Source organism: Schistocerca nitens, chromosome 6, assembly GCF_023898315.1.
Source record: "Schistocerca nitens isolate TAMUIC-IGC-003100 chromosome 6, iqSchNite1.1, whole genome shotgun sequence".
Classification (NCBI taxonomy): Eukaryota; Metazoa; Arthropoda; class Insecta; order Orthoptera; family Acrididae; genus Schistocerca; species Schistocerca nitens.
Window position 1 is genome coordinate 621,423,029 of NC_064619.1, and position 26,535 is coordinate 621,449,563.

At 42.3% G+C, this 26,535-nt stretch overlaps 1 protein-coding gene across 1 annotated transcript in view; it reads right to left on the reverse strand.

Annotated features, from left to right (window-relative positions):
* LOC126263531 (dynein intermediate chain 2, ciliary-like) overlaps window positions 1-23,781 on the reverse strand; it is a 284,542-nt gene extending 260,761 nt beyond the window's left edge. The window contains exons 1-2 of the mRNA XM_049960624.1: window positions 23,760-23,781; window positions 22,894-23,015 (exon numbers count right to left, since the gene is read on the reverse strand). Of these exons, the coding sequence (XP_049816581.1) occupies window positions 22,894-23,015; window positions 23,760-23,781 (144 nt within the window). The remainder of the gene's footprint in view (window positions 1-22,893; window positions 23,016-23,759) is intronic.
* Between the last annotated feature and the right edge of the window lie 2,754 nt (window positions 23,782-26,535).

Below are 26,535 nucleotides of genomic sequence, written 5' to 3' on the forward strand. Positions count from 1 at the left end.
GATTTGGAGTAGGACCAGGTGAATCTGATGGAACCAAAGGAGTTGAGGTTGGAGAGGAAATTCTGAAGTTCTTCTTCACTGTGAGTCCAGATCATGAAGATGTCATCAATAAATCTGTACCAAACTTTGGGTTGGCAGGCCTGGGTAACCAAGAAGGCTTCCTCTAAGCGACCCATGAATAGGTTGGCGTACGAGGGGGCCATCCTGGTACCCATGGCTGTTCCCTTTAATTGTTGGTATGTCTGGCCTTCAAAAGTGAAGAAGTTGTGGGTCAAGATGAAGCTGGCTAAGGTGATGAGGAAACAGGTTTTAGGTAGGGTGGCAGGTGATCGGCGTGAAAGGAAATGCTCCATCGCAGCGAGGCCCTGGACGTGCGGAATATTTGTGTATAAGGAAGTGGCATCAATGGTTACAAGGATGGTTTCCGGGGGTAACAGATTGGGTAAGGATTCCAGGCGTTCGAGAAAGTGGTTGGTGTCTTTGATGAAGGATGGGAGACTGCATGTAATGGGTTGAAGGTGTTGATCTACGTAGGCAGAGATACGTTCTGTGGGGGCTTGGTAACCAGCTACAATGGGGATGATTGGGTTTGTGGATTTTAGGAAGAAGGTAGAAGTTAGGGATGCGGGGTGTCGGTGGGGTCAGGAGGTTGATGGAGTCAGGTGAAATGTTTTGCAGGGGGCCTAAGGTTCTGAGGATTCCTTGAAGCTCCGCCTGGACATCGGGAATGGGGTTACCTTGGCAAACTTTGTATGTGGTGTTGTCTGAAAGCTGACGCAGTCCACAGCCACATACTCCCGACGATGAAGTACCACGGTCGTGGAACCCTTGTCCGCCGGAAGAATGATAATGGATCGGTCAGCCTTCAGATCACGAAAGCGCTCGCAGGTCGATAGACACACAAACAAACACAAACACACACACAAAATTCAAGCTTTCGCAACAAACTGTTGCCTCATCAGGAAAGAGGGAAGGAGAGGGAAAGACGAAAGGATGTGGGTTCTAAGGGAGGGGGTAAGGAGTCATTCCAGTCCCGGGAGCGGAAAGACTTACCTTAGGGGGAAAAAAGGACGGGTATACACTCGCACACACACACATATCCATCCACACATATACAGACACAAGCAGACATATTTAAAGACAAAGAGTTTGGGCAGAGATGTCAGTCGAGGCGGAAGTGCAGTGGCAAAGATGTTGTTGAATGACAGGTGAGGTATAAGTGGCGGCAACTTGAAATTAGCGGAGATTGAGGCCTGGTGGGTAACGGGAAGAGAGGATATATTGAAGAGCAAGTTCCCATCTCCGGAGTTCGGATAGGTTGGTGTTGGTGGGAAGTATCCAGATAACCCGGACGGTGTAACACTGTGCCGAGATGTGCTGGCCGTACACCAAGGCATGTTTAGCCACAGGGTGATCCTCATTATCAACAAACACTGTCTGCCTGTGTCCATTCATGCGAATGGACAGTTTGTTGCTGGTCATTCCCACATAGAATGCATCACAGTGTAGGCAGGTCAGTTGGAAAATCACGTGGGTGCTTTCACATGTGGCTCTGCCTTTGATCGTGTACACCTTCCGGGTTACAGGACTGGAGTAGGTGGTGGTGGGAGGGTGCATGGGACAGGTTTTACACCGGGGGCGGTTACAAGGATAGGAACCAGAGGGTGGGGAAGGTGGTTTGGGGATTTCATAGGGATGAACTAAGAGGTTACGAAGGTTAGGTGGACGGCGGAAAGACACTCTTGGTGGAGTGGGGAGGATTTCATGAAGGATGGATCTCATTTCAGGGCAGGATTTGAGGAAGTCGTATCCCTGCTGGAGAGCCACATTCAGAGTCTGATCCAGTCCCGGAAAGTATCCTGTCACAAGTGGGGCACTTTTGTGGTTCTTCTGTGGGAAGTTCTGGGTTCGAAGGGATGAGGAAGTGGCTCTGGTTATTTGCTTCTGTACCAGGTCGGGAGGGTAGTTGCGGGATGCGAAAGCTGTTGTCAGGTTGTTGGTGTAATTGTTCAGGGGTTCCGGACTGGAGCAGATTCGTTTGCCACGAAGACCTAGGCTGTAGGGAAGGGACCGTTTGATGTGGAATGGGTGGCAGCTGTCATAATGGAGGTACTGTTGCTTGTTGGTGGGTTTGATGTGGACGGACGTGTGAAGCTGGCCATTGGACAGGTGGAGGTCAACGTCAAGGAAAGTGGCATGGGATTTGGAGTAGGACCAGGTGAATCTGATGGGACCAAAGGAGTTGAGGTTGGAGAGGAAATTCTGGAGTTCTTCTTCACTGTGAGTTCAGATCATGAGGATGTCATCAATAAATCTGTACCAAACTTTGGGTTTGCAGGCCTGGGTAACCAAGAAGGCTTCCTCTAAGCGACCCATGAATAGGTTGGCATACGAGGGGGCCATCCTGGTACCCATGGCTGTTCCCTTTAATTGTTGGTATGTCTGGCCTTCAAAAGTGAACAAGTTGTGAGTCAGGATGAAGTTGGCTAAGGTAATGAGGAAAGAGGTTTTAGGTAGGGTGGCAGGTGATCGGCGTGAAAGGAAGTGCTCCATCGCAGCAAGGCCCTGGACGTGTGGGATATTTGTGTGTAAGGAAGTGGCATCAATGGTTACAAGGATGGTTTCCGGGGGTAACGGATTGGGTTAGGATTACAGGCGTTCGAGAAAGTGGTTGGTGTCTTTGATGAAGGATGGGAGACTGCATGTAATGGGTTGAAGGTGTTGATCTACGTAGGCAGAGATACGTTCTGTGGGGGCTTGGTAACCAGCTACAATGGGGCGGCCGGGATGATTGGGTTTGTGAATTTTAGGAAGAAGGTAGAAGTTAGGGGTGCGGGGTGTTGGTTGTGTCAGGAGGTTGATGGAGTCAGGTCAAAGGTTTTGTAGGGGGCCTAAGGTTCTGAGGATTCCTTGAAGCTCCGCCTGGACATCAGGAATGGGATTACCTTAGCAAACTTTGTATGTGGTGTTGTCTGAAAGCTGACGCAGTCCCTCAGCCACATACTCCCGACGATCAAGTACCACGGTCGTGGAATCCTTGTCCGCCGGAAGAATGACGATGGACCAGTCAGCCTTCAGATCACGGAAAGCTTGGGCTTCAGCAGTGGTGATGTTGGGAGTAGGATTAAGGTTTTTTAAGAAGGATTGAGAGGCAAGGCTGGAAGTCAGAAATTCCTGGAAGGTTTGGAGAGGGTGATTTTGAGGAAGAGGAGGTGGGTCCCGCTGTGACGGAGGACGGAACTGTTCCAGGCAGGGTTCAATTTGGATAGTGTCTTGGGGAGTTGGATCAGTAGGGGTAGGATTAGCATCATTTTTCTTCGTGGCAAAGTGATACTTCCAGCAGAGAGTACGAGTGTAGGACAGTAAATCTTTGACAAGGGCTGTTTGGTTGAATCTGGGAGTGGAGCTGAAGGTGAGGCCTTTGGATAGGACAGAGGTTTCGGATTGGGAGAGAGGTTTGGAGCAAACCGTCCCCGGTGTAAAACCTGTCCCATGCACCCTCCCACCACCACCTACTCCAGTCCTGTAACCTGGAAGGTGTACACGATCAAAGGCAGAGCCACATGTGAAAGCACCCACGTGATCTACCAACTGACCTGCCTACACTGTGACGCATTCTAAGTGGGAATGACCAGCAACAAACTGTCCATTCGCATGAATGGACACAGGCAGACAGTGTTTGTTGGTAATGAGGATCACCCTGTGGCTAAACATGCCTTGGTGCACGGCCAGCACATCTTGGCACAGTGTTACACCGTCCGGGTTATCTGGATACTTCCCACTAACACCAACCTATCCAAACTCCGGAGATGGGAACTTGCTCTTCAATATATCCTCTCTTCCCGTTATCCACCAGACCTCAATCTCCGCTAATTTCAAGTTGCCGCCACTCATACCTCACCTGTCATTCAACAAGATCTTTGTCTCTGCACTTCCGCCTCGTCTGACATCTCTGCCCAAACTCTTTGCCTCTGTATATGTCTGCTTGTGTCTGTATATGTGTGGATGGATATGTGTGTGTGTGCAAGTGTATACCCGTCCTTTTTTCCCCCTAAGGTAAGTCTTTCCGCTCCCGGGATTGGAATGACTCCATACCCTCTCCCTTAAAACCCAAATCCTTTCGTCTTTCCCTCTCCTTCCCTCTTTCCTGATGAGGCAACAGTTTGTTGCGAAAGCTTGAATTTTGTATGTTTGTGTGTGTTAGTTTGTGCGTCTATTGACCTGCCAGCGCTTCGTTTGGTAAGTCACATCATCCTTGTTTTTTTATATATGGGTAATCCACTCATCCCATTGACACGTGAAGAAGAACTCCCTAAAATTTTAGGAAACATGTTGAACATATCAAAAACCTTAAAACTGTAGCCACATTCATCTCAATGCAACTTAAAGCAGAGATCAGATCTGTTGGCAGAGCTGCTAATGCCGTCTAGTCTGAAAAGAAAACACAGTCTAGTAAAACGTGGTGCACAGTGAGCAGTATGCCACAAGCACCACCCATTAGATGGTCCTCTTGTCAGAGCAAGAAGCCATGCACCATTGGGATGTGACCTATGTGAAGATGATTAAGGGGGATCTCATCCCACCTGCATGGCTGGAAGTAGGTTTGCCACAGCCACGTTGTGGACTTGACTGGACGCAGCTTGTAATCTGTCACTTCCTACCACTTTTCTTCCTATTGACGAATGACACTATACCTCAGCAGCAAAGTGATAGCATACATAGGGATGGTACCCCCAACTAACTAAGTGCCACTACATGCCTCCTACACCACTATATTTGGCCTTTCATTCCCCACAATACCCATCTGCCCTGGAGGCAAGCAGAAAGCCACCTCCTTCCCCAACCTTTGTAAGTGGAGAAGAGTATCATGAATGTCCTGGACTATTTTATCAGCAAGATATAAGTATTGCAGAGACTGAAGGACACTCAGGGAGTCAAAACAAATGAAGCATTGAGCAGGCACATCACATTTCATCTGCTCCAGTGCCCTCTAGATCACAGATAATTCAGCATTGTAGACACTGAAGTCTGGAGGCAACTGAATCTTCAGGACATTAACAGGGAAAACACCAGAGCGGCCAACAGACTCTCCCTTTTTACACCCATCCATGATCATTGCAGTAATAATTTAAAATATCATGTTAAAAACATGAACAGAAGTGCAATCTCTCCTGTACTGCAATAAATCTAAAATTAACTTGGGCCTCTGCAATAACCAGGGTGGCAGTCAGTTAAAACCCTGAATATGAGTGTGTGAGTGCCCCACCAATGGACTCCAGCACACACTTCATGCAGATCCCAAACAGCTTCGTTGCCCATGGAGGATTGGTAAAGAGGCATTCCATAGCAAAATGAGCAATGGTATGGTATACTGAAGAAGTGGGTGTAGCAAGGAACATAAATGGCTGATGTGGCATGAGGAGTTGCTGCCAGTTAGTAAGTGGCAGTTCACCAGCTGTAGCAGAGAGACTGGATATGGGTCCTGTCCTGTAAGTGCCCATAGCCAGCATGACCTCCTCATGGTGCAGAGCATCATGTTCTTCAGGTAAGAAGACTTCGCTGACCTTTGTACTGTGCACCCATAGGTCAATAGTGGCCACATGAAGGCCACATAAAACAGGAACAGATGTGCCCTGTCCACTCCCCAATACCTGTGGCTAAGACATTTCAAGATGTCTGGTGCCTTCTGGGCCTTTACCTTCAGGTCCTTTAGATGTGGTAACCACAATAGGAACCTCACAAAGTCTTCAAATAGGAGACTAGTGACCCCTATAGGCAGTTCAGGTAAATTAAAAATACGACAAAAACAATTAAAATTAACACACACACACACACACACTTCTCTGCAGAAAATATGAACACGTCTTTGTAGCCCATTCCTTCAACCTCTTCACTTTGAGTTTCAACTGATGACTTGCTGCTACAGTATTGGAGGAAGAGCAGAAGATTGCAAAATCGTCCACAAATATGGAGCATTGGGCAGGACTCCTTAGCATGGATGTTATACTGATAATGGACGTAGAAAAAAGGGTGTCTCTTAAAATACTGCCCTGGGGAACACCATTCTCCTGCACAAAACTATTTGATAGCAAATCATTGAGTCTGTACCTAAGAAGGTGCCTCGAGAGGAAAGACTGAATGAAGATGGGAAGGTGGCCATAAAACCCCTACTGGTGTAGATGATGGAGAATATTTTGTCTCCAAGTAGTGCCATATAGCGTACTGATGTCATAAAATACCTCCAGACAACATCTTTTACATAGAAGAGCCTGCTGGATTCCTGTCTCTAGCAGGTCAGATTGTCAACAGTTGATTGACATCTCCTGAATGCACGATGAGAGTGGCTAAGGACCTACCTGGTCTCTAAATCCAAAACAGATGATGGTTGACAAAGCACTCTAGGGTTAAGGCCATGCTCTGGTAACTACTGCAACACATTCAGCCCTTTCCTGGTTTAAGGAGAAGTATCAAAATTGCCTCGTGCCACAAGTTTGGAAATGGGCCTGTCAACCACACCAAACTAAAATATCATAAGAGGATTTCCTTTGATACCATTTGCAAGGGCTGCAGCATGTTGCACCAGATTTGGTCATGACCAAGAGCTGTATCATGAGTGTCAGATAGTGCTGAATCCAGCTCCCACATGGAGAATGGGTGGCTGGAGGACTCCGAATTGGTGGACCGGAAGTCCAACTCTATCTTCTCCAAGGTGCCACAGTAATGGCAAAACACTGAATACTAATTGACAGTGGCACCAGTCAGTGGAAAATGCTCTGGCATTGTCTGCATGATGTCTCCAGGTGTTGTTTGGAGACACCTCTGTTTTAACAACACTTCAATAGGTAAATGACTGCCTTCATCAGAAATCTTCCTGATGGCTTCCCATATGGTTGTGGAACAAGTTGAATACTTGATAGAGTACAGAAACGCTTGCCATGACCTTTTCTTGTTCCCCTGAATGATGGGTCAAGCCTCTGCCCTCACTATTTGAAAGGCTGTGAGGTTTTCCCCCATTTTGCAGCCTTAAACCACACAGCAACATGCCTGATCTGAATTACTAAACAGCACTCATCATTCCACCAAGGGTCAGATGCCTCCAAAGACGACCTGAGGACTGTGGGATGGAGAAGTCAGCAGCATGGTGTATCACTCGTGCGATGGGGTCCACCCACTGCTGGACACTGCCGTGGCATTTGAACACAGCCAGTTGGCTGAACAGCAACCAGTTGGCTACGCTGATTATTCGTTGTGACTGCATCCTTTCTGTCAGAGCTCCATCCAGCAGATGAATCTGAAGCGGGAAGTTGTCACCAGAATGACTTCCCACTAAACTGAGTCCACAAGGACTGGAGAGCAGAAAGAGGGGTCAATTGCTGAGGATGAATGGGAGTTCCTATGTTGAGGGCACATAGCTCATGATACTTAATGAGGCTCCAAGAACCTGACCCCCAAGGGCAAGTAGAATGGAGCCTCACAATACATAATGGGAATTGAAGTCTACCAGTAGGAGGAATGGTTGGGGGAGTTGTTCTATAAGATCTGTGAGAGCCTCAGAGTCTATTGCATCATGCAGAGGTAAATACAGAGAACAAAAAGTGTTTGTCTGACACCCAAGAATTTCAACTGCAAGTGCTTGCATGTCAATAGCCAGGGGGAGAGCACAGGAGGGGTGTGCACTAGTGGCAAATACAGCAACTCCTCCCATGGTTCTTTCCCCAGTCAGGTCATCTTTGCGATGGAAAGTACAGCCCCATGGTACAGGGGCACTAGATGCTTTAAAATACATTTGCTTGAAACACAAGCACAGGGGGCTTCCTGTGCTAGGAGCTTCAGTTCCAGCACATGTGTCGTGAACCCATAATATTCCAATATGGTATGTGAGCCATTTATCATGGGGGTAGCACTTTCATCCTGTCTCTCCACCAGGAAGGGGAGCCAACAATGGGTGGAGGCTCTGTTTTGGGGCAAGATGAGTGCCACAGGCCAACATCGAGGTCCATTGGCTCTGTAGATGAATCATGAGAGATGTCAGAGAGTGACATCAACATCATTGGATGGATTAGTAACCATCTTTGTCAGTGGCTGATGCTTTGCAATCGAGTTTTTGGCCTGTGGAGGATTCAGACCCACAACCATGGCAGTGGTAGTGACAGTTCTGGACAGTGGACCAGGCTGAACCTTTGGAAGGCCAGGGAGCTTCACAATGTCAGCAACCATGGCTTTTTCTGTTGTTCTGGAAGCAGGTATGGGCTTCAAAAAACCGCAGAAGCACTAGTGCTGATGCTGGCAAGCTCTGTTTGTGCAGCAGCATTGGTTTCTAAATTGGCTTTTTAAGAACTGAAACAAAGGTTACAAATGTGGAAGGGGGGGGGGGGGGCAGGAGGAGGGGGAGAGGGAGGGAGCTGCGTGGCCTTATAGACCTTTTTGGCCTAACCATATGTGATACGATTTGTTATTTTAATCTCCCATATCTTCCTTTCCTCAAGGAAGATACTGCAGTCTCTGCTCCAGGCAGGGTGATCCCCAGAGCAATTTACACACGTCAGAGCAGATGAATAACTGATTTCTTCATGGGTGGCCTTATCACATTTGACACAAGTTGTTTCTCCCTCACATCCAAGAGCGCTGTGCCCAAAGTGCTGGCATTTAAAACGGTGCATTGGCCTGCCTTAACATGTTCTGGGAGTTTCATGCTATTGAAGGTAATGATAAAGGAGTTGGATTTTACCAGACGACCACCCACTCTCTTCATGATATTTTGCACATCCGCAATGCCTTCCAGAGCCCACCAATCTCTCAATTCTCCTTTTGTAATTTTGACAATATCCTTACATGATACAACATTTTTACTGTAGTTCAATGTGTTGTGTAGCTCTGTTTTGATTGCTTATTCCCTGAGGCATTTAGCTTTCTGGAGGTTCTTTACTTGTTGGAAACCGGAGGTTTCTACCAAGAGTGTCCCACTGTGCAATCACTTGGCAGATTTTAAAGTGCTAGCTATTCCCTCTAAACCTTTTTGAAGATAGACTGCCAAAACTTTCTCAAAGCTGCCCTCTGTCCTTTCAACTATTAGAAACACAGTCTGACTTGCAGCATGGCTTTTGTTGCTATAAACACAAAAATTCTTAAAAATTCTTGAGTCAGGAGGACTGGTTATATGAGCTATCTTGTTAGATTGCGTGTTGGTACCGTCCAGTGGCCCACCTATTCCACTAGAAGGGGGGAGGGATGGGGGAATGAATTTTGAGGGTTCCATCTCAGTCTCATGAGCATCTAGGGAAGTAAGAGTCCACCCAGACTGAGCCTTGCATGCCAAGGTAAGCCTTATATAACTGAAGTGAGGCAACTTCCCCAGATGTTGTCCACTGACAATTGTTCCACCTCAGCATCCATGCATCTCATCAGCACACAGCATACCTTGAGATGGAGGGGTTTTTCCTAGAGGTTTTTATCAACCTCATGATCAGGGGCAGTAAGGCCATGATCCTCATTCCCCAGGGCACAGAACGTTCCACTGCCACACCGTACAGTGCTCGCTGAAGTATGCCCAGAGTTTACAGTGACAGAGGACTGATGGCACTTACCAGTCATCAGCTCAGGAACCCTAGGGTCACCAAGTCTGTACCCAGCAAACATTTTCTGAGCCCCTGAAGGGTATTGCAATGAAACAATGAAAACACTGTGCTTGTGAGAAATCTCCAGTTGCATTAAACGTAAACCAATAAATACACAAAGAGATACAAATGATCAATTATGAAACAACTCAGGTTGCCATAATGGAGGGAAAGGTCACTGTACAAAGGTACAAAACAAATGTAAGTAGATCAGGATAACCTACGCTGAAGATGAAAAGAAGTGTTGTAAAGTAGAAAGTGAATTTTTCATTGTAGGTGACTCCTTGTTAAAAACATAGTTGTGCCTAACTCCAATATTGATATTTAACCATGAAAAAGGACACAAAAATTACATAAAAATTTCTACATTTTACATAAGTGCAATGTGTAAGGGTAAGGGTACAGTAAAGAATTCCCTTTGAGGCAGCAGGAAACAGGAAATTGTCAATCACACAAGGAACCTAATTCCATCTGCTAGAAGCCTCTACTTAAGTTCCAGACTAGTAATCAATGGCGCTGTATACAAGTGAATAGCAAATGACAGCTTTGTGCAGAGAATAAAAGGCACTTTTAAACAACAACACAATAAACTATGAGTGGTATTCATTGATCCCAACAAATTTACATGTACAGAGTCTGTTGCCGAAGATATTACAGGCTCAAAAATACTTAGTAAGATGTGTGCAGATACCTGTCAAGTTATAAAGAAATGAGGGAAACTGATCAGTAGTAATTGGGATGATAAAACATGTGAGCCAATAAGAAAGGCAAAGCCAAACCATTACCTAGAAATAAAAATGCCAAAGGCCATAAGTAAGAGTCAGAGTATTTATGTAATGCATTGGTATATAAATGGCTTAAGTACTGATGCATCAAATAACAACATCTCTAAAATGGACAATTTGGAAATAATTCTGCCACAATGTGCAAATATTAAGTGTCTAAATGAGCACTGGTCATCACACTCGCGTGCATTGATGTACAATGATGGGTACAGGCATCACCATGCAGTTGCTTTGTTGAGTAGTGCTTAGGCAAGTACTACATTTCTGATGGTTCTATTTTTAGTTCAGGCAGCATATTAACATATGGCAGCAGCTGTACCCACCTTTAAATAGACCAGAGATTCTCAACTGCATCTAAATACTACAACAAAAAGTTGTCACTATTTAATAGAATCAGTAGCGCAACATGGTAACCCATATAAAATCCAAAACGAAATTCTTGAAGGAAGTGATCTGAGTGACACTTTAAAATAGATTCTGAAAACATTGAAAGCACAGAATCAGAAGCAATGGTTATGTTGATGAAGAAGAGTTTTCCCTCAACAACTAAGATGCCATATTGAAACCAGCAGCAGGCACATTGACAATTATTGATGAGTGGAACTGGGATAGTGTTTGCAATAATCCTTACATTACCAAGAACAGTACTGAAGGTGGGATAGACTTTATTATGCACAGATTCCTAGGCCAAAACCCATGTAACTGATAAGTTTTCGATGCCACTGTTCTGGGAGTCAGTGGTCAAGCAAATAAATTTATCTGCAGCTAAAACACCCTCAGAAACAACATTATATGCAGAACAGAGAAAAACGTTTGACAAAACACACTGGTTTCCTGCGACAGTAGATGAAATGAAGGCCCACTTTGCACTCTGCATACTTCTGTCCCAAACAAAGCAACCGGTCGAAGACAATTAGTCAAAGAAAAGAATAATACAGACTCCTATTTTCTGTAAAACCATGCCTTGTAGTCTTTGAGTCTCCTAAAAGATTCAAAGCCATTTCAAGATATCTTCATTTTGCTACTGATTCTGCAGCTATGCAGCATGACAAACTGAGGAAGGTCAGATCAGTTATTACTCTTCTTGACTGACTCCAGAGCATGTACAAGCCCAGAAAAAAATTTGTATCAATGAGAATCTGATGAAATTCAGGGGCAGATTGTCATGTGTACAATATAACCATTCAAAGAGGGCAAAATCTGGTTAGAAAATACGTAAAGTATGTTTGTTTGACAACGGATACCATTACAGTTTTAAAATTTATACAGGTGCTGAGGCAGAAAAAGTATTCAGCAAGTGAGAAAATTGTTTTGTATTTGTGTGGGCCTCTACTGGATGAATGGAGAACAACAGACATGGATAATTACTATATTTCTCCCATCTTGTTTTTAAAGCTACTGGAGAGGAAGACCTATGTGGTTGGAACTGTAAGAACAAACAGGAAGAACATGCCACCACAATTCAAGAACTTAGTGCTGAAGAAAGATGAACTGGGATTCGTGTTGGCAAATAAAGTTCTTACTGTGAAATCGATTAACAAAAAATGAGTGCACATCCAGTCAACCAGTCATGATTGACCTGACTATAAAAAACAGTAACAAAATGGGAAAACTAATCTGAAACCTAATTGCATCAGTGATTATAATAACAGAATGGGCAGAGTTGATGCGCTCAACAAATACTTACTATCATATCCTCTCATGAGAAGATAGGTGAAGGGATATATAAAAGTTTATTTTTATATATTATACATGTTAATTATTAATGCAAATATAGTACACTATATGATGAACTCCAGTAAAAGAAGAATGAGGTTTCCAGATTTTCATCTCAACTTGGCAGAACAAATTCTGAAAAACATCAGACTTCCAGATTATAGGATTCGTGGACACCCAAGCTAAGGAACAAATGCATTAAGACTACAAGGAAGGTACATGGGACATTTTTCCACAAAAATACCCCCTACTAACAAAAAAGCAGTACCATCTACAAGATGTAAGGTCCGTCATGACAGAGTACAGCGTGGAGAATCCTGCTTTGAGTGTGAAGAGTGAAAGATATGCCTGCACGTGGATAAGTGTTTTAGGCTCTATCACACTAAGACAAACTATGTATGATCATATTTCACAATGTAATAGAGAAACAACAAAATTATGAGAAGGCCACCAGCAATACCTACACTCCAAGAGCTGCCACCCATTCTATACCAAGAAATCTCTTCCATACAGCCCAGCCACACGTGACCATCACATCTGTAGTGATGAGCAGTCCTCTCGGAATATGCCAAGGGTCTCACTGAGGCCTTCACAGAATGTAATTACTTTCCCAGTCTTGTACAGAAACGGATCTCTCATGCCTTCTCTCTTCAGTCACCCCCACCTCTCAAAGTCCCATCATCCGGCCACAGAAGAACATTCCCCTTATGACTCAGTACCACCTAGAACTGCAACAACTGATTCACATTCTCCACCAGGGCTTCACCTACCTAGCCGGCCGAAGTGGCCGCGCGGTTCTGGCGCTGCAGTCTGGAACCGCGAGACCACTACGGTCGCAGGTTCGAATCCTGCCTCGGGCATGGATGTGTTTGATGTCCTTAGGTTAGTTAGGTTTAACTAGTTCTAAGTTCTAGGGGACTAATGACCTCAGCAGTTGAGTCCCATAGTGCTCAGAGCCATTTCACCTACCTCTCATCATGACCTGAAATGAGAAACGTCCTGCCCACTATCCTTTCCATCCCTCCCTCAGTGGTATTCTGCCACCCACTGAACCCACACAATACCCTCGTCCATCCCTACACAACCACTGCTCCCAACCCATTGCCTCTCATGGATATTATCCCTTAATAGAACTAGACACAAGACCTGTCCCATATGTCCTCCCACCACCACCTCCTCCAGTCTTCTCATGAGCATCACCTATCCCATGTAAGGCAGGGCTACCTGTGGCATGAATGGCCACTGACAAAGTGTAACCAAGAAACAGCTGGGCCACCCAGTTGCTGAGCACGTAGCCCACCACAACATTTTTCATTTTAAAGACTGGTTCATAGCATGTGCCATCTGCATCTCTACTACCAACATTAGTTTTCCTGAATTGCACAGATAGAAACTCTCTCAGCAATATATCCAATGTCCTCGTATCCCCCTGGCCAAAACATACATTAGTCATTATTCTATGTCCACTTATCCCTGTCCCTGTTTGCACTCGAGAACTAAACAGCCCTCTATTCCACCAACACACCCATGGCCTTTTTACTTCTGTCATTTTCTGCAGCCCCCACCCCCACCCCTGCCCTTTGTCTAACCTCCTGATCGCATCTAGCTGATCTATACTCTCTTGGACTCATCCCTGTATGCTCCCACAAGCAGCACTTTACCACACCCCACCCATACCCTGATATCCCTGCCCCTCTTCACCCCAGCCTCTTCCTTACCTCCACTAACCTGATTGCATCTCCCATTATGCACAGATGCTCGCAGTCTGATCTCACCAGCCACAGTGGTAATGCGTGTGTGAGTTGTGTTTGCACATGTGTGTGTGTAAGTGTGTGTTTTGTTTAATTCAGAATGCGACCTTTTTGACCGAAAGCTAACTTGTTTTACAGTCTTTTTGTTGTGTCTACCTGCAACTCAACATGTCTTCTACATGGTGAGTAGCAATCTGTCCTTTTCATAATATTGTTATTATTCCATAATGGATATTCCATTGTTGTAATAGAGAAATATAATAGTAGGTTATGTATGGTTAAATGATGATGGTGTCCACTTGGGTAAAACATTCCAGAGGTAAAATAGTCCCCCATTCGGATCTCCGAGCGGGGACTACTCAGGAGGACACTGTTATCAGGAGAAAGAAAACTGGCATTCTACAGATCGGAGCATGGAATGTCAGATCCCTTAATTGGGCAGGTAGGTTAGAAAATTTAAAAAGGGAAATGGATAGGTTAAAGTTAGATATAGTGGCAATTAGTGAAGTTCGTTGGCAGGAGGAACAAGACTTCTGGTCAGGTGAATACAGGGTTATAAATACAAAATCAAGTAGGGGTAATACAGGAGTAGGTTTCATAATGAACAGGAAAATAGGAATGCGGGTAAGCTGCTACAAACAGCATAGTGAATGCATTATTGTGGCCAAGATGGATGTGAAGCCCACACCTACCACAATAGTACAAGTTTATATGCCAACTAGCTCCATAGATGACGAAGAGATTGATGAAATGTATGATGAGATAAAAGAAATTATTCAGATAGCAAAGGGAGATGAAAATTTAATAGTCATGGGTGACTGGAACTTGATAGTAGGAGAAGGAAGAGATGGAAACGTATTAGGTGAATATGGAACGGGAGTAAAGAATGAAAGAGGAAGCCACCTGGTAGAATTTTGCAAAGAGCATAACTTAATCATAGCTAACACTTGGTTCAAGAATAATGGAAGAAGGCTGTATACATGGAAGAAGCCTGGAGATACTGGAAGGTCTCAGATAGATTATATATCGGTAAGACAGAGATTTGGGAACCAGGTTTTAAATTGTAAAATATTTCCAGGGGCAGATGTGGACTCTGACCGTAATCTATTGGTTATGAACTGTAGATTAAAACTGAAGAAACTGCAAAAAGGAGGGAATTTGAGGAGATGAGATCTGGATAAACTGAAAGAACCAGAGATTGTAGAGAGTTTCACGGAGAGCTTTAGGGAACGATTGACAAGAATGGGGGAAAGAGATACAGTAGAAGAAGAATGGGTAGCTTTGAGAGATGAAATAGTGAAGGCAGCAGAGGATCAAGTAGGTAAAAAGATGAGGGCTAATAGAAATCCTTGGGTAACAGAAGAGATATTGAATTTAATTGATGAAAGCAGAAAATACAAAAATGCAGTAAATGAAGCAAGCAAAAAGAAATACAAACATCTCAAAAATGAGATCGACAGGAAGTGCAAAATGGCTAAGCAGGGATGGCTAGAGGACAAATGTAAGGATGTAGAGGCTTATCTCACTAGGGGTAAGATAGATACTGCCTACAGGAAAATTAAAGAGACCTTTGGAGAAAAGAGAACCACTTGCATGAATATCAAGAGCTCAGATGGAAACCCAGTTCTAAGCAAAGAAGGGAAAGCAGAAAAATGGAAGGAGTATATAGAGAGTCTATACAAGGGTGATGTTCTTGAGGTCAATATTAGGGAAATCGAAGATAATGTAGATGAAGATGAAATAGGAGATATGACACTGCGTGAAGAGTTTCACAGGGCACTGAAAGACCTATGTTGAAACAGGGCCCTGGAGTAGACAACATTCCATTAGAACTACTGACAGCCTTGGGAGACCCAGGCCTAACAAAACTCTACCATCTAGTGAGCAAGATGTATAAGACAGGCGAAATACCCTCAGACATCAAGAAGAATATAATAATTCCAATCTCAAAGAAAGCGGGTGTTGACAGATGTGATAATTACCGAACTATCAGTTTAATAAGCCACAGCTGCAAAATACTAACACAAATTCTTTACAGACAAATGGAAAAACTGGTAGAAGCCAACCCTGGGAAAGATCAGTTTGGATTCTGTAGAAATGTTGGAACACGTGAGGCAATACTGACCCTATGACATATCTTAGAACATAGATTAAGGAAAGGCAAACCTACGTTTCTAGCATTTGTTGACTTAGAGAAAGCTTTTGACAATGTTGACTGGAATACTCTCTTTCAAATTCTGAAGGTGACAGGGGTAAAAGACAGGGCGCGAAAGGCTATTTACAATTTGTACAGAAACCAGATGGCAGTTGTAAGAGTCGAGGGGCATGAAAGGGAAGCAGTGGTTGGGAAGGGAGTGAGACAGGGTTGTAGCCTATCCACGATGTTATTCAATCTGTATATTGAGCAAGCAGTAAAGGAAATAAAAGAAAGATTTGGAGTAGGAATTAAAATCCATGGAGAAGAAATAAAAAGTTTGAGGTTCGCCGATGACATTGTAACTCTTTCAGAAACAGCAAAGGACCTGGAAGAGCAGCTAAACGGAATGGACAGTGTCTTGAAAGGAAGATATAAGATGAACATCAACAAAAGCAAAATGAGGGTAATGGAATGTAGTTGAATTAAATGGGGTGATGCTGAGGGTATTAGATTAGGAAATGAGACGCTTAAAGTAGTAAACGCGGTTTGCTATTTGGGGAGCAAAATAACTGGTGATGGGTGAAGTAGAGAGGATATAAAATGTAGACTGGCAATGGCAACGAAAGTGTTTCTAAAGAAGAGAAATTTGTTCACAACGAGTATAGATTTAAGTTTCTGAAAGTATTTGTATGGAGTGTAACCAACGATGGAAGTGAAACGTGGACGATAAATAGTTTGGACAAGAAGAGAATAGAAACTTTCAAAACGTGGTGCTACAGAAGAATGCTGAAGATTAGATGGGTACATCACATAACTAATGATGAGGTATTGAATAGAATTAGGGAGAAATTTGTGGCACACCTTGACTAGAAGAAGGGATTGGTTGCTAGGACATGTTCTGAGGCATCAAGGGATCACCAATTTAGTACTGGAGGGCAGCATGGAGGGTTAAAAAACATAGAGGGAGACCAACAGATAAATACACTAAGCAGATTCAGAAGGATGTAGGTTTGTAGTAGGTACTGGGAGATGAAGAAGCTTGCACAGGATAGAGTAGCATGGAGAGCTGCATCAAACCAGTCTCTGGACTGAAGACCACAACAACAATAGTAGACTGCTCTAATATACCTTACAATACGCTGCTGTAAAAACAAGGAAAATCGCCAAATAGTAAGTGCACTGCTGTGTCATGATGTCATGAAAAATTGTACACCAATGAGTTGAACAAAATGAAAAATTTCCAGTTAGAAAGCAGCTTTTTTAGAAAAAACATGTAACATGGAAGCCTATGTCCACATCTTCATAGTGATATAAATTATGAAACCTGAATTTTTTTTATTTGAATTTTGAGCTCAGTTCCCCTGGTTGCAGAAAATAATAATGAATAATGGATGGGTCAGCCTTTTTAGAAGTACACAAATTATTCTTTTGCTTTAACAGCTAAACCTGTTTCACCACCGTTGTGGGATCCTCAGGGTTTTTTTTTTTATATATATATATTTCTGAAATATATGCATACAGATCATGTTTAGGATAGGAAATATGTTATATCAGATTTTGTTATTTGAATTATATATGCACTTCACCTTTTATATTACATTGTGCATGTCCAGTGGCTGCCAACCAAAATCAGCCACAGGTCTAAATTAGTACACAAAGTCATCTGAAAACATGAGAGATGTTAGGATATCATCTACACTGAATTTTTGTTTATCATCTAATCTTTCAAATATATTTTATGACATATACCTGTTTCTGGCCATGCCAATTTGCTTTAACACCCAAATACGAGGTCTGTCCAAAAAATATCCGACCTTTAATTTTCCCACGCAAAATAGAAATGACAGCATGGCGCCACTGTACGCAGTAAAGGAAGAGACATTTATGCGCATGCGTGAATTTTGTCCTCACCTTCCAGTGTGTCAGTCACTGCCTGTCAGTCGCTGAGTGAGGTGCTACACAACACGTTCATCGAATTACCGATTCTCTCAAGATGACTGAACGTGTTGAGGAAAGATACTGCATCAAATTTTGTCAAAAGCTTAGTGATTCTCAAAGCAAAACAATTCATAAGATTCAGCAGGTGTTTGGAGAAGATGTGATAGGTGTAACACAAATTAAGGAGTGATTCGACCAATTCAATAATGGCTGCACATCAGCGGAGAGAGACCAGCATTCTGGCAGGTCCCAAACTGCTCGGAGTGCACCTGTTGTTGAGAGGGTGCAAAATCTGGTGGTGGGCAGATCGTCATTTGACCATGCGGGAGATTGCCCAAGAGGTTAGAGTAAGTAAAAATTCTGCACATGCAATTTTGCATGATGATTTGAACATGCACCGAGTGGCTGCGAAATTTGTGCCCAAGTTGTTGTCGCCTAAAGAAAAAGACCTCCGTTTTGACGTTGCACAGGACCTTCTGGACACCACCAACACCGGTCTTGGGCTTCTGAACACCGGGATAACTGGAGATGAGTCATGGGTGTATGGTATGACCCAGAAACAAAAAGACAGTCCTCACAATGGAAGCATCCCAAGTCTCCAAGTCTGAAGAAAGTGTGGCAGGTGCGAAGTAAAATCAAGATGATGCTAACTGTCTTCTTTGATGTCCATGGAATTGTGCATCATGAATATGCACCAGAAGGACAAACAGTGACAAAGGAGTACTATCAAAATGTTCTCCAGTGACTCCGTGACACAGTTCGGCGCAAAAGACCAGACATGGGGACGGTGAAAAACTGGCAACTACATCACAACAACACCCCCGCACATCATCCCACTTGATCCAAAATTTCTTTGCCAACCTCCCTACTCTCCAGACATGGCTCCTTGTGACTTCTGGTTGTTTCCAAAATTGAAGATGCCACTGAAAGGATCCCGTTTTGAGAGTAGAGAAGAGGTAACATGGAACACGACAGAGCTGAACACCATTCCAAAAGAAGACTTCCAGAGGTGTTTCCAGCAGTGGAAGGATTGGTGGGCTAAGTGTGTACAAGCACAAAGGGCCTACTTTGAAGGGGATTAGCGTCCAAACCCCATCAGGTATTCAAAATGTTTTTTATGGCAAAAGGTCGGATAATTTTTTGACAGACCTCATATGTTTTCACAGTAGTGGCATCCTCAGTTAGCTTGGTAACTTGAAATTTTTAATTTTTTTTTTTTTTAATTTGAGGGATGCTAGGATATCATCTGCTTTAATTTTTGTTTACAGTCCATCCTTTAAAATATATGCACATGATATACTAACATCCCTCATGTCTGCAGATAACATGGTGTAGTAAATGAGACCTGTTGCTGGTTTTGTTTGGCAGCCACAGGACACACATAATGTAAAATGTAAGGTGCATATAAATTGAAATAATAGTTTTGAGAGTAGAGAATAGTTAACGCAGAACATGGCAACAGAGCTGAACACCATTCCAAAAGAAGACTTCCATACGTGTTTCCACCAGTGGAAGGATTGGTGGGCTAAGTGTGTGCAAGCACAAGGGGCCTGCTTTGAAGGGGATTAGGATCCCTACCTCGTCAGGTATTTGAAATATTTTTTCTGGCGAAAGGTCAGATACTTTTTAGACAGGCCTTGTATGTTTTACCACAGTAGTGGCATCCTCAGTTAGCTCAGTAACTTGAAATTTTTGATTTTTTTTTTAAATTTGAGGGATGCTAATCTTTTTATGGAAGACTTCGAGGAGAGAGCACTCCAGTCATCAGATTTGAAACCTATGTGTTTTTGGCGATATGTGGATGACACCTTTTTTATCTGGCCTAACGGCACTGCATTGCTAAATGTATTTCTTGAGCATCTTAACTCGCTTCACCCCAACATCAAGTTCACTATGGAGATGGAGAAAAATGGCAAACTTCCATTCCTGGATGTGTTGGTACGGAGAAAAGAAGATGGCACATTAGGTCATGCAGTGTACCGTAAACCAACACACACGGACTTATGCTTACAGGCCACCAGCTGTCACCATCCTTCACAACGAAGTGGCATACTTAGGACGTTGGTTAACAGAGCATGAGTCATATCAGACTCAGACAGCTTATCCAATGAGCTAATCCATCTGTGTACCATTTTCCAACAAAATGGATATTCTGAACGGGAGATTCACCGTGCCTTACACCTGAAGCGGGTTACCAAATGTGAGGAACTGGAAGAAGGCGAAGAACAAAGGGGAATGGTCATCTTGCCACACATCGGCGGTGTCTCTTCAAAAATAGGAAGATTATTGAAGAGGCATAAAGTTAAATGTGTTTTTCGTCTGCCGGCAAAACTCAGAGCTCTCTTGGGCTCATCTAAGGACAGCCTTGGCCTAAGAAGAACCAGTGTTTACGAGATTCCTTGTAGCTGCGGCATGTTGTACATCGGACAAACTTGTCGCACTGTAGAAGAGAGATGTACTGAAAAAAGACAATACACTCGTCTGGAGCAACCAGAGAAGTCTGCTGTGGCTGGCATTGTCTCTGTACGGGCCATTCTATGAGTTATCAATGCACCAAAATTCCCGTGTCAACGAGTTCATACTGGGACATTGTTATTAAGGAAGCAGTGGAAATATGTAGCTCGACGAATCTTCTAAACAGAGACACTTGCTTTCAGCTCAGTACAGCTTGGAATCCAGCAGTAGCCATAATGAAGTCGCATCGAGCAGAGAGGAGTACTATTGGTCATACGATGGATGTCGATTCGCCAGCAACATAAATATTCTGTTGACAACGGGAGGACATCTTTGCTTGCGGCTTCTGACAGAGGCTGCTGGAGTGGCCGATGGCAGCGCAGAGCAGCAGCAGCAGCCTCCGTGCATGCGCCGAAGTCTTTGGTTCTTCATCTTGCAGGTGGCGTTGCTGTCCTTCCAGCTATCGGTTGATATCGTCGCTATTGACCATCGAATTTGGCACCTCCATGCATGTGCACTTCCTGCCTAAGACTGGCATAAATAGGGGGCTCTGGTGTTGCTTTAGCAGTGTGTTCATTGCACCTGAAGATGTCAGCCAATTGTGCTGATGAAATATTGTGGAGTTTTCACTATGACATCCGACGTCTCGCCCGAGCACCATATATACAACATTTCAGTCGGGAAAGCCTCAAGCAACACAATAATTTGTGTACCTGCAAAAAGGTGAACTTTCCTTAATTAATTATTAAAAATATTTTAATTATGTGAATGAATACTTTGTGTAGAAATTATGGATTATCCAGTAAAAAGCTATGAGGATAAGAAAGAAAAGTTTGTAATAGCTGTTGATTTTTAGATTAGTATCACAAATGAAAGCAATTATGCTTCAACATTCACTGGCTTAGAAAAGAAACATGGTTTGAAAGTGTATTTCTCTGAATCTGCCACAGAAAACAGCCAGCCAGCAATGTGCATGGATAATGTTTTAATCAATTAGGTATATGAAGATGTGCATAAATGTCATGTAGATTTAGGTATCTCAAATCATTGTGCATTGTTCAGTGGTCTGCCGCAGAGAGAGAGAGGAATATTTCAGGTATGAAAATTCAAATGAGAAGGGACTTTAAGAAAAAAAACTTGTTCATATTTAGTAATAAACTAAAAGAAACAAAATGACCTTTTAATCACTGTCACTGTATCCCAACCAGTGCAGATTTTGAAAAATTCCTAAATAGGTTTTTTAATGCTTTTAATGAAGCATTTCCACCTAGAGAGGGTAATAAAGTGACAAATAAATCAAAGTGCATCACCCACAAAAACTTCCAGTATGAGTAAAAGCTGGTTGCACTGAGAACTAACATATAATAGAAATACTAATATTATTGACTATAGAAAATTATGTTTAAAAGAGTTGTCAAGCCAGAAGACCTAGCAGCAAAGAACAGGATAATTATAAACCATAAAAGTAAAGCAAAGGTCATGTGATCAGTCACTAAATTAGAGTGAAGGGATACGGACTGTAACCAAGAAATTTCAAATTAACTTTGAAGGAAACACTATCGTAAGTCCACCTCAAATATCAGAGCACTTCAATGTATTATTTACAAGTGTAGAAAAGTCTGATGTCAAAATAATACATTAAAACCACAAAATAAATCCCTTTGGCCTCGGAAATTATGAATAGCTTATAAAATTGTCAAAAGCTTCCATGAAGAAAGTAAAAAAATGCTATTTTATGTAAAGCCGCCACTATTTTTTGCGTAGTACTGCAGAAACTACCAGTTCAGCAGTAGCTGGAGGCAGCCAGCACATGCTAAAGTGTCAGCATGCTGGTTGCAGTATGGGGGCTACATTATGTAAAGCCATGGATTTGCGATCCTGAACACAACAATAACAACACGATAAGTATATTGATAGGGTTGTGGACTTGAGAAACTACTGTTCGGAGCTCGCATTCTATGCTAGAAAGTAAATACATGTCCATCTAACTGTGCAACCAGTGACTGTGGTTCTGAGCAGCCTCACACTAGTGACCAATTTTAAGAAACCTAAAACAAAAATACCAGCATTGTTTACCAAGTGAAAAATCTGAACTTAGCAGTAATCCAAGCAGACACAGGTTTAAATATCTCTGTAAGCATTAATAATAGCTCTGCACATAAATAGTTTTTAAAGTAGTTTATTAGAGTTAAATGTCTTCTTTTTTTTCCAAAAGTGGCCTGTGTTTACACATTGTTTCATCTCAATGTGCTTGGACTCAGGTTATCTTGTCAACCAGAGGTCAGAGTGTCATACTGAATTCGTAAGCATTGTATCAACATTCCCGTTAAGTTTGTGATAGTAGCTACAGCTTTCTCAGTTATATTTGTTGCCCAGAATAAAAATTTCTTACAGTAAGAACATTGTTCACATATACTTCCTGGTGCTTAACATATTCAGAAACAAATTTAGGTACAGTAACACTATGTTTTATGTACATATTTGGTCATTATACTCACTCTAGAAGGGTTATCATATGTGAGTGCAGAACGTTCACAAAAGTTAAATTGATTAGTATTTTTCTTAGGACCTCCTCCTTCATCGCCTTCTTTTTTCTCTCCTTCCTCGTCCCCTTCCCCTTCTGCCTCTGCTTCTGCCTTTGGCTCAGCTTCACCTTCCTTTTCTTCTCCTTCAGCTTGTTCCTCCTCAGCCCCTTCTTCTGGTTCAACAGGGGCTCCCTCTTCTGGGACTTTTTCAGCAGCCTCTTCTTCTGGTGCTTCCCCCTCCAATACAGCCTGTGATGGTGTGCCCTCTGAAACATTTAACTATGCTTCAACTCAGGCAGAGTGACAATAACAGTAATTTTGGTACAAGTAACAATAACAGTAATATTAATAATAATAATAATAATACAGTAATAATCATAATAATAATTAGAGAAAGAAACAACAAAGAAAAGATTCCGCATCAAACACTAAAGTCATTCTCACCCCCACTTTCTAGAACAATAACAACTGAAGTGCTTGTTTGTATTCGCTGCTGGATGGTAATATGTATCTTGAGAATCAGGAATTCATCATGGCCATCAAGATGATTCAGAGCAAATAGCTGTCAGAAGCACATTCTGAAGAGGCCAAATACTGACAGATACAGGAAATCAAAGTGAACAGGTCAATCAGCTGAACACATAATACTAGAGATGGGTGCAACTGAATGGAAACAACTGATCCAGTCAGCTGTTGGAAAACAATAAACTTATTTGGCATTTGGTTGTAGTTTCATGTATTGGGTGAATTATTCATTCATATAATTATAATAATAATAACAATTAGAGAAAGAAACAACACAGAAAAGATTCTGCAGGAAACCCTAAAGTCATTCTCACCCCCACTACCTAGAACAACCATGACTGAAGAGCTCGCTTGTATTGGCTGCTGGATGGTATTTTGTATCCTGAGAATCAGGAATTCGTCATGGCTATCAAGACAGAATGACTGAGGGCAAATAGCTGACAGAAGCACATTCTGAAGAGGCCAAATACTGACAGGTACAGGAAATCGAAGTGAGCAGTTCAATCAGCTGAACACATAATAGTAGTGATGGTCGGGTGCAACCAAATGAAAACAATTGATCCAGTCATCTGTTGGAAAACAGTATACTTATTTGGCGTTTGGATGTAGTTTCATGTATTGGGTGAATTATTAATTCATTATTTTGAGAGAAACCAGTCTGAGGAGCAACCAAATGGAAAAAAATTAATTCAGTAGATTGTATGAGTTTTATAATTTTACATATCATTGGATTATTAGTCATTCATTTCTCTCAAGTGAAACCAGTTCATGGAAGTAGCCAAATGAAAAAGGTCAACACAGTTTTGCATATTGACTGATTATTCAGTCTTCATTTTCAAGTGAAGCCAGTTTGTAGATCTTTTTTTTGTCAGTCGAACCATGTATTCGATCCAACAGCTAAAACCATTCTTTAGTGCTTTCGTTGACAGAGCCATCCCTGTATACATCTATGTGAAATCAGTCTTTTAAACTTTCATTTGTGGAACTGAAGTACAAATGTCCGCAGATGGTAGACCTACCACCAGGGTTGAGTGAAGACACGTCAGTGGGAATGCCAAAGTCATAATATATAAATTCATTTGATAATGTATTGAATAGACTAATTCTTCATTTCATAATTTAAAACTGATCAAAATATTGCTGCATATTAATTTGTCCCAGATGCAATTAACACATAACTAATGAAGCTGATTATTGTTGAGGATACAAAAGGTTTAGCTTGCTAAAAACAATCTTAAGCCAAGATCATATAATGCGATCTTGGCTTTAGAGCGTTTTTAGTAAATAAAACAGATCACTCCAGCTGTCTTCTCAAAATGAGAAAATTCAGTCAAAAAGTTTAGATAAAAGTTCCCTTATGGGTCATGAAGAAGAAAAGAACAGTGTCAAATTTTAGCAAATGTTCCATCTTACTGAAAATGTGTGACAATGTCCACTAATTAATTAAGAATCATTTGAATATAAAGCCCTCTCATACTGCACATACATGCCACATGATCCACGTCAGCCTCCTACTGGTGACTGACCCACAGCCAGTGCAAGAAAGTGGCCTGCTACTGCGCCAGCAGCCGAACTGCTTCCTCACATAAATTGCAGTCCTGCCTGCCAGAGACTGCTGGTGGTGACACCATTATAGTAACCTCAGACTTTTCACAGATGATACAGTTACCTATAATGAGGCACTGACTCAAAGAAGTTGCATAAATATTCAGTCAGATCTTGATAAGACTTCGAAGTGGTGCAAAGGTTGGCAACTTGCTTTAAATGCACAGAAAAGTAAAACTCTCCACTTCACAAAGCAAGAAAACACAGTATTCTATGACTATAATATCAATGTGTAAGAGCTGGCATCAGCAAACTCACACATATACTTGGGTGTACAACTTTGTAGGGATATGAAATGGGATGATCACTTAGGTCAGTTGTGGATAAGGCACGTCACAGACTTTGGTTTATTGGTAGAATACTAGGGAAATACAATCATTCTACAAAGGAGATTGCTTAAAAATCACTTGCGTGACCTAGTTTAGAAGACTGATCAAGTGCGTGGGACCTGTACCAAAATAGGACTAACAGATGATATTGAACATACAACAGTAACGGCAGCATGAATGGTCACAGGTTTGTTTGACCCAAGGAAGAGTGTCACAGAGATACTGAAGAAACTGAATTGGCAGACTCTTGAAGATAAGTTGTAAACAATCCTGAGAAAACTTACTTACAAAGTTTCACTAATTGGCTTTAAATGATGACTCCAGGAATATGCTACAACCCCCAACCTATCACTCACAAAGGGATTGTGAGGACAAGATTCGGTTAATTACAGCATACACAAAAGCATTTAAACAATCATTCTTCCCACACTTCACACATCAATGGAACAGGAAGAAACACTATGAAATGCTACAATGGGACATACCCTCTGCTATGCGTTTCACAGTGATTTGCAGAGTATAGATGTAGATGTAGATTTAGATGTGCCTGGATCCAAGGACACCCCGCCCCCAGGTGGAAAACGGCTGAGAAAATATGTAAGTGAAATCATTCAAACCCAGAGACTGAGTAAAAACATTCACATATGAAACTTAACCCTCAAAGACTTGTGTCACTGAATTGTCTCACACAAGTCAAACCATTCTGACCTCATACAGCTGACTCAGCAACAGAGACTAGTTTTATGCAGCTGTTTCATTCAGCTGAAAAAACTCAGTGAATAAAACAGTCAGCTATCCCATCACTGCACAATGACCAACTTGTGCACACTTTCAGAAGCCATGTACCGGGCCGACATAACACATTACAGATTTAACATACCAAAGTTGAGTATTAACCACGTATTATTGGGAAATGATACATTATATTATAAATATACTTGTCCTCCTGCTATGTAAACAAAATATCATCTACTGAATTGGGATCAACCAGTGCTAACTGACAAGACATCTGACTACAACAGACAAGATACAGTTCTATGAACAAAATCTAGGACTGGTATAATTACTGATATTGTAATGACCAAACAGATAATATTAGGAAAACAGAAATCAAAATATTCAAAAAGTATTATGAATTTACAGTTCAAATAAAAAG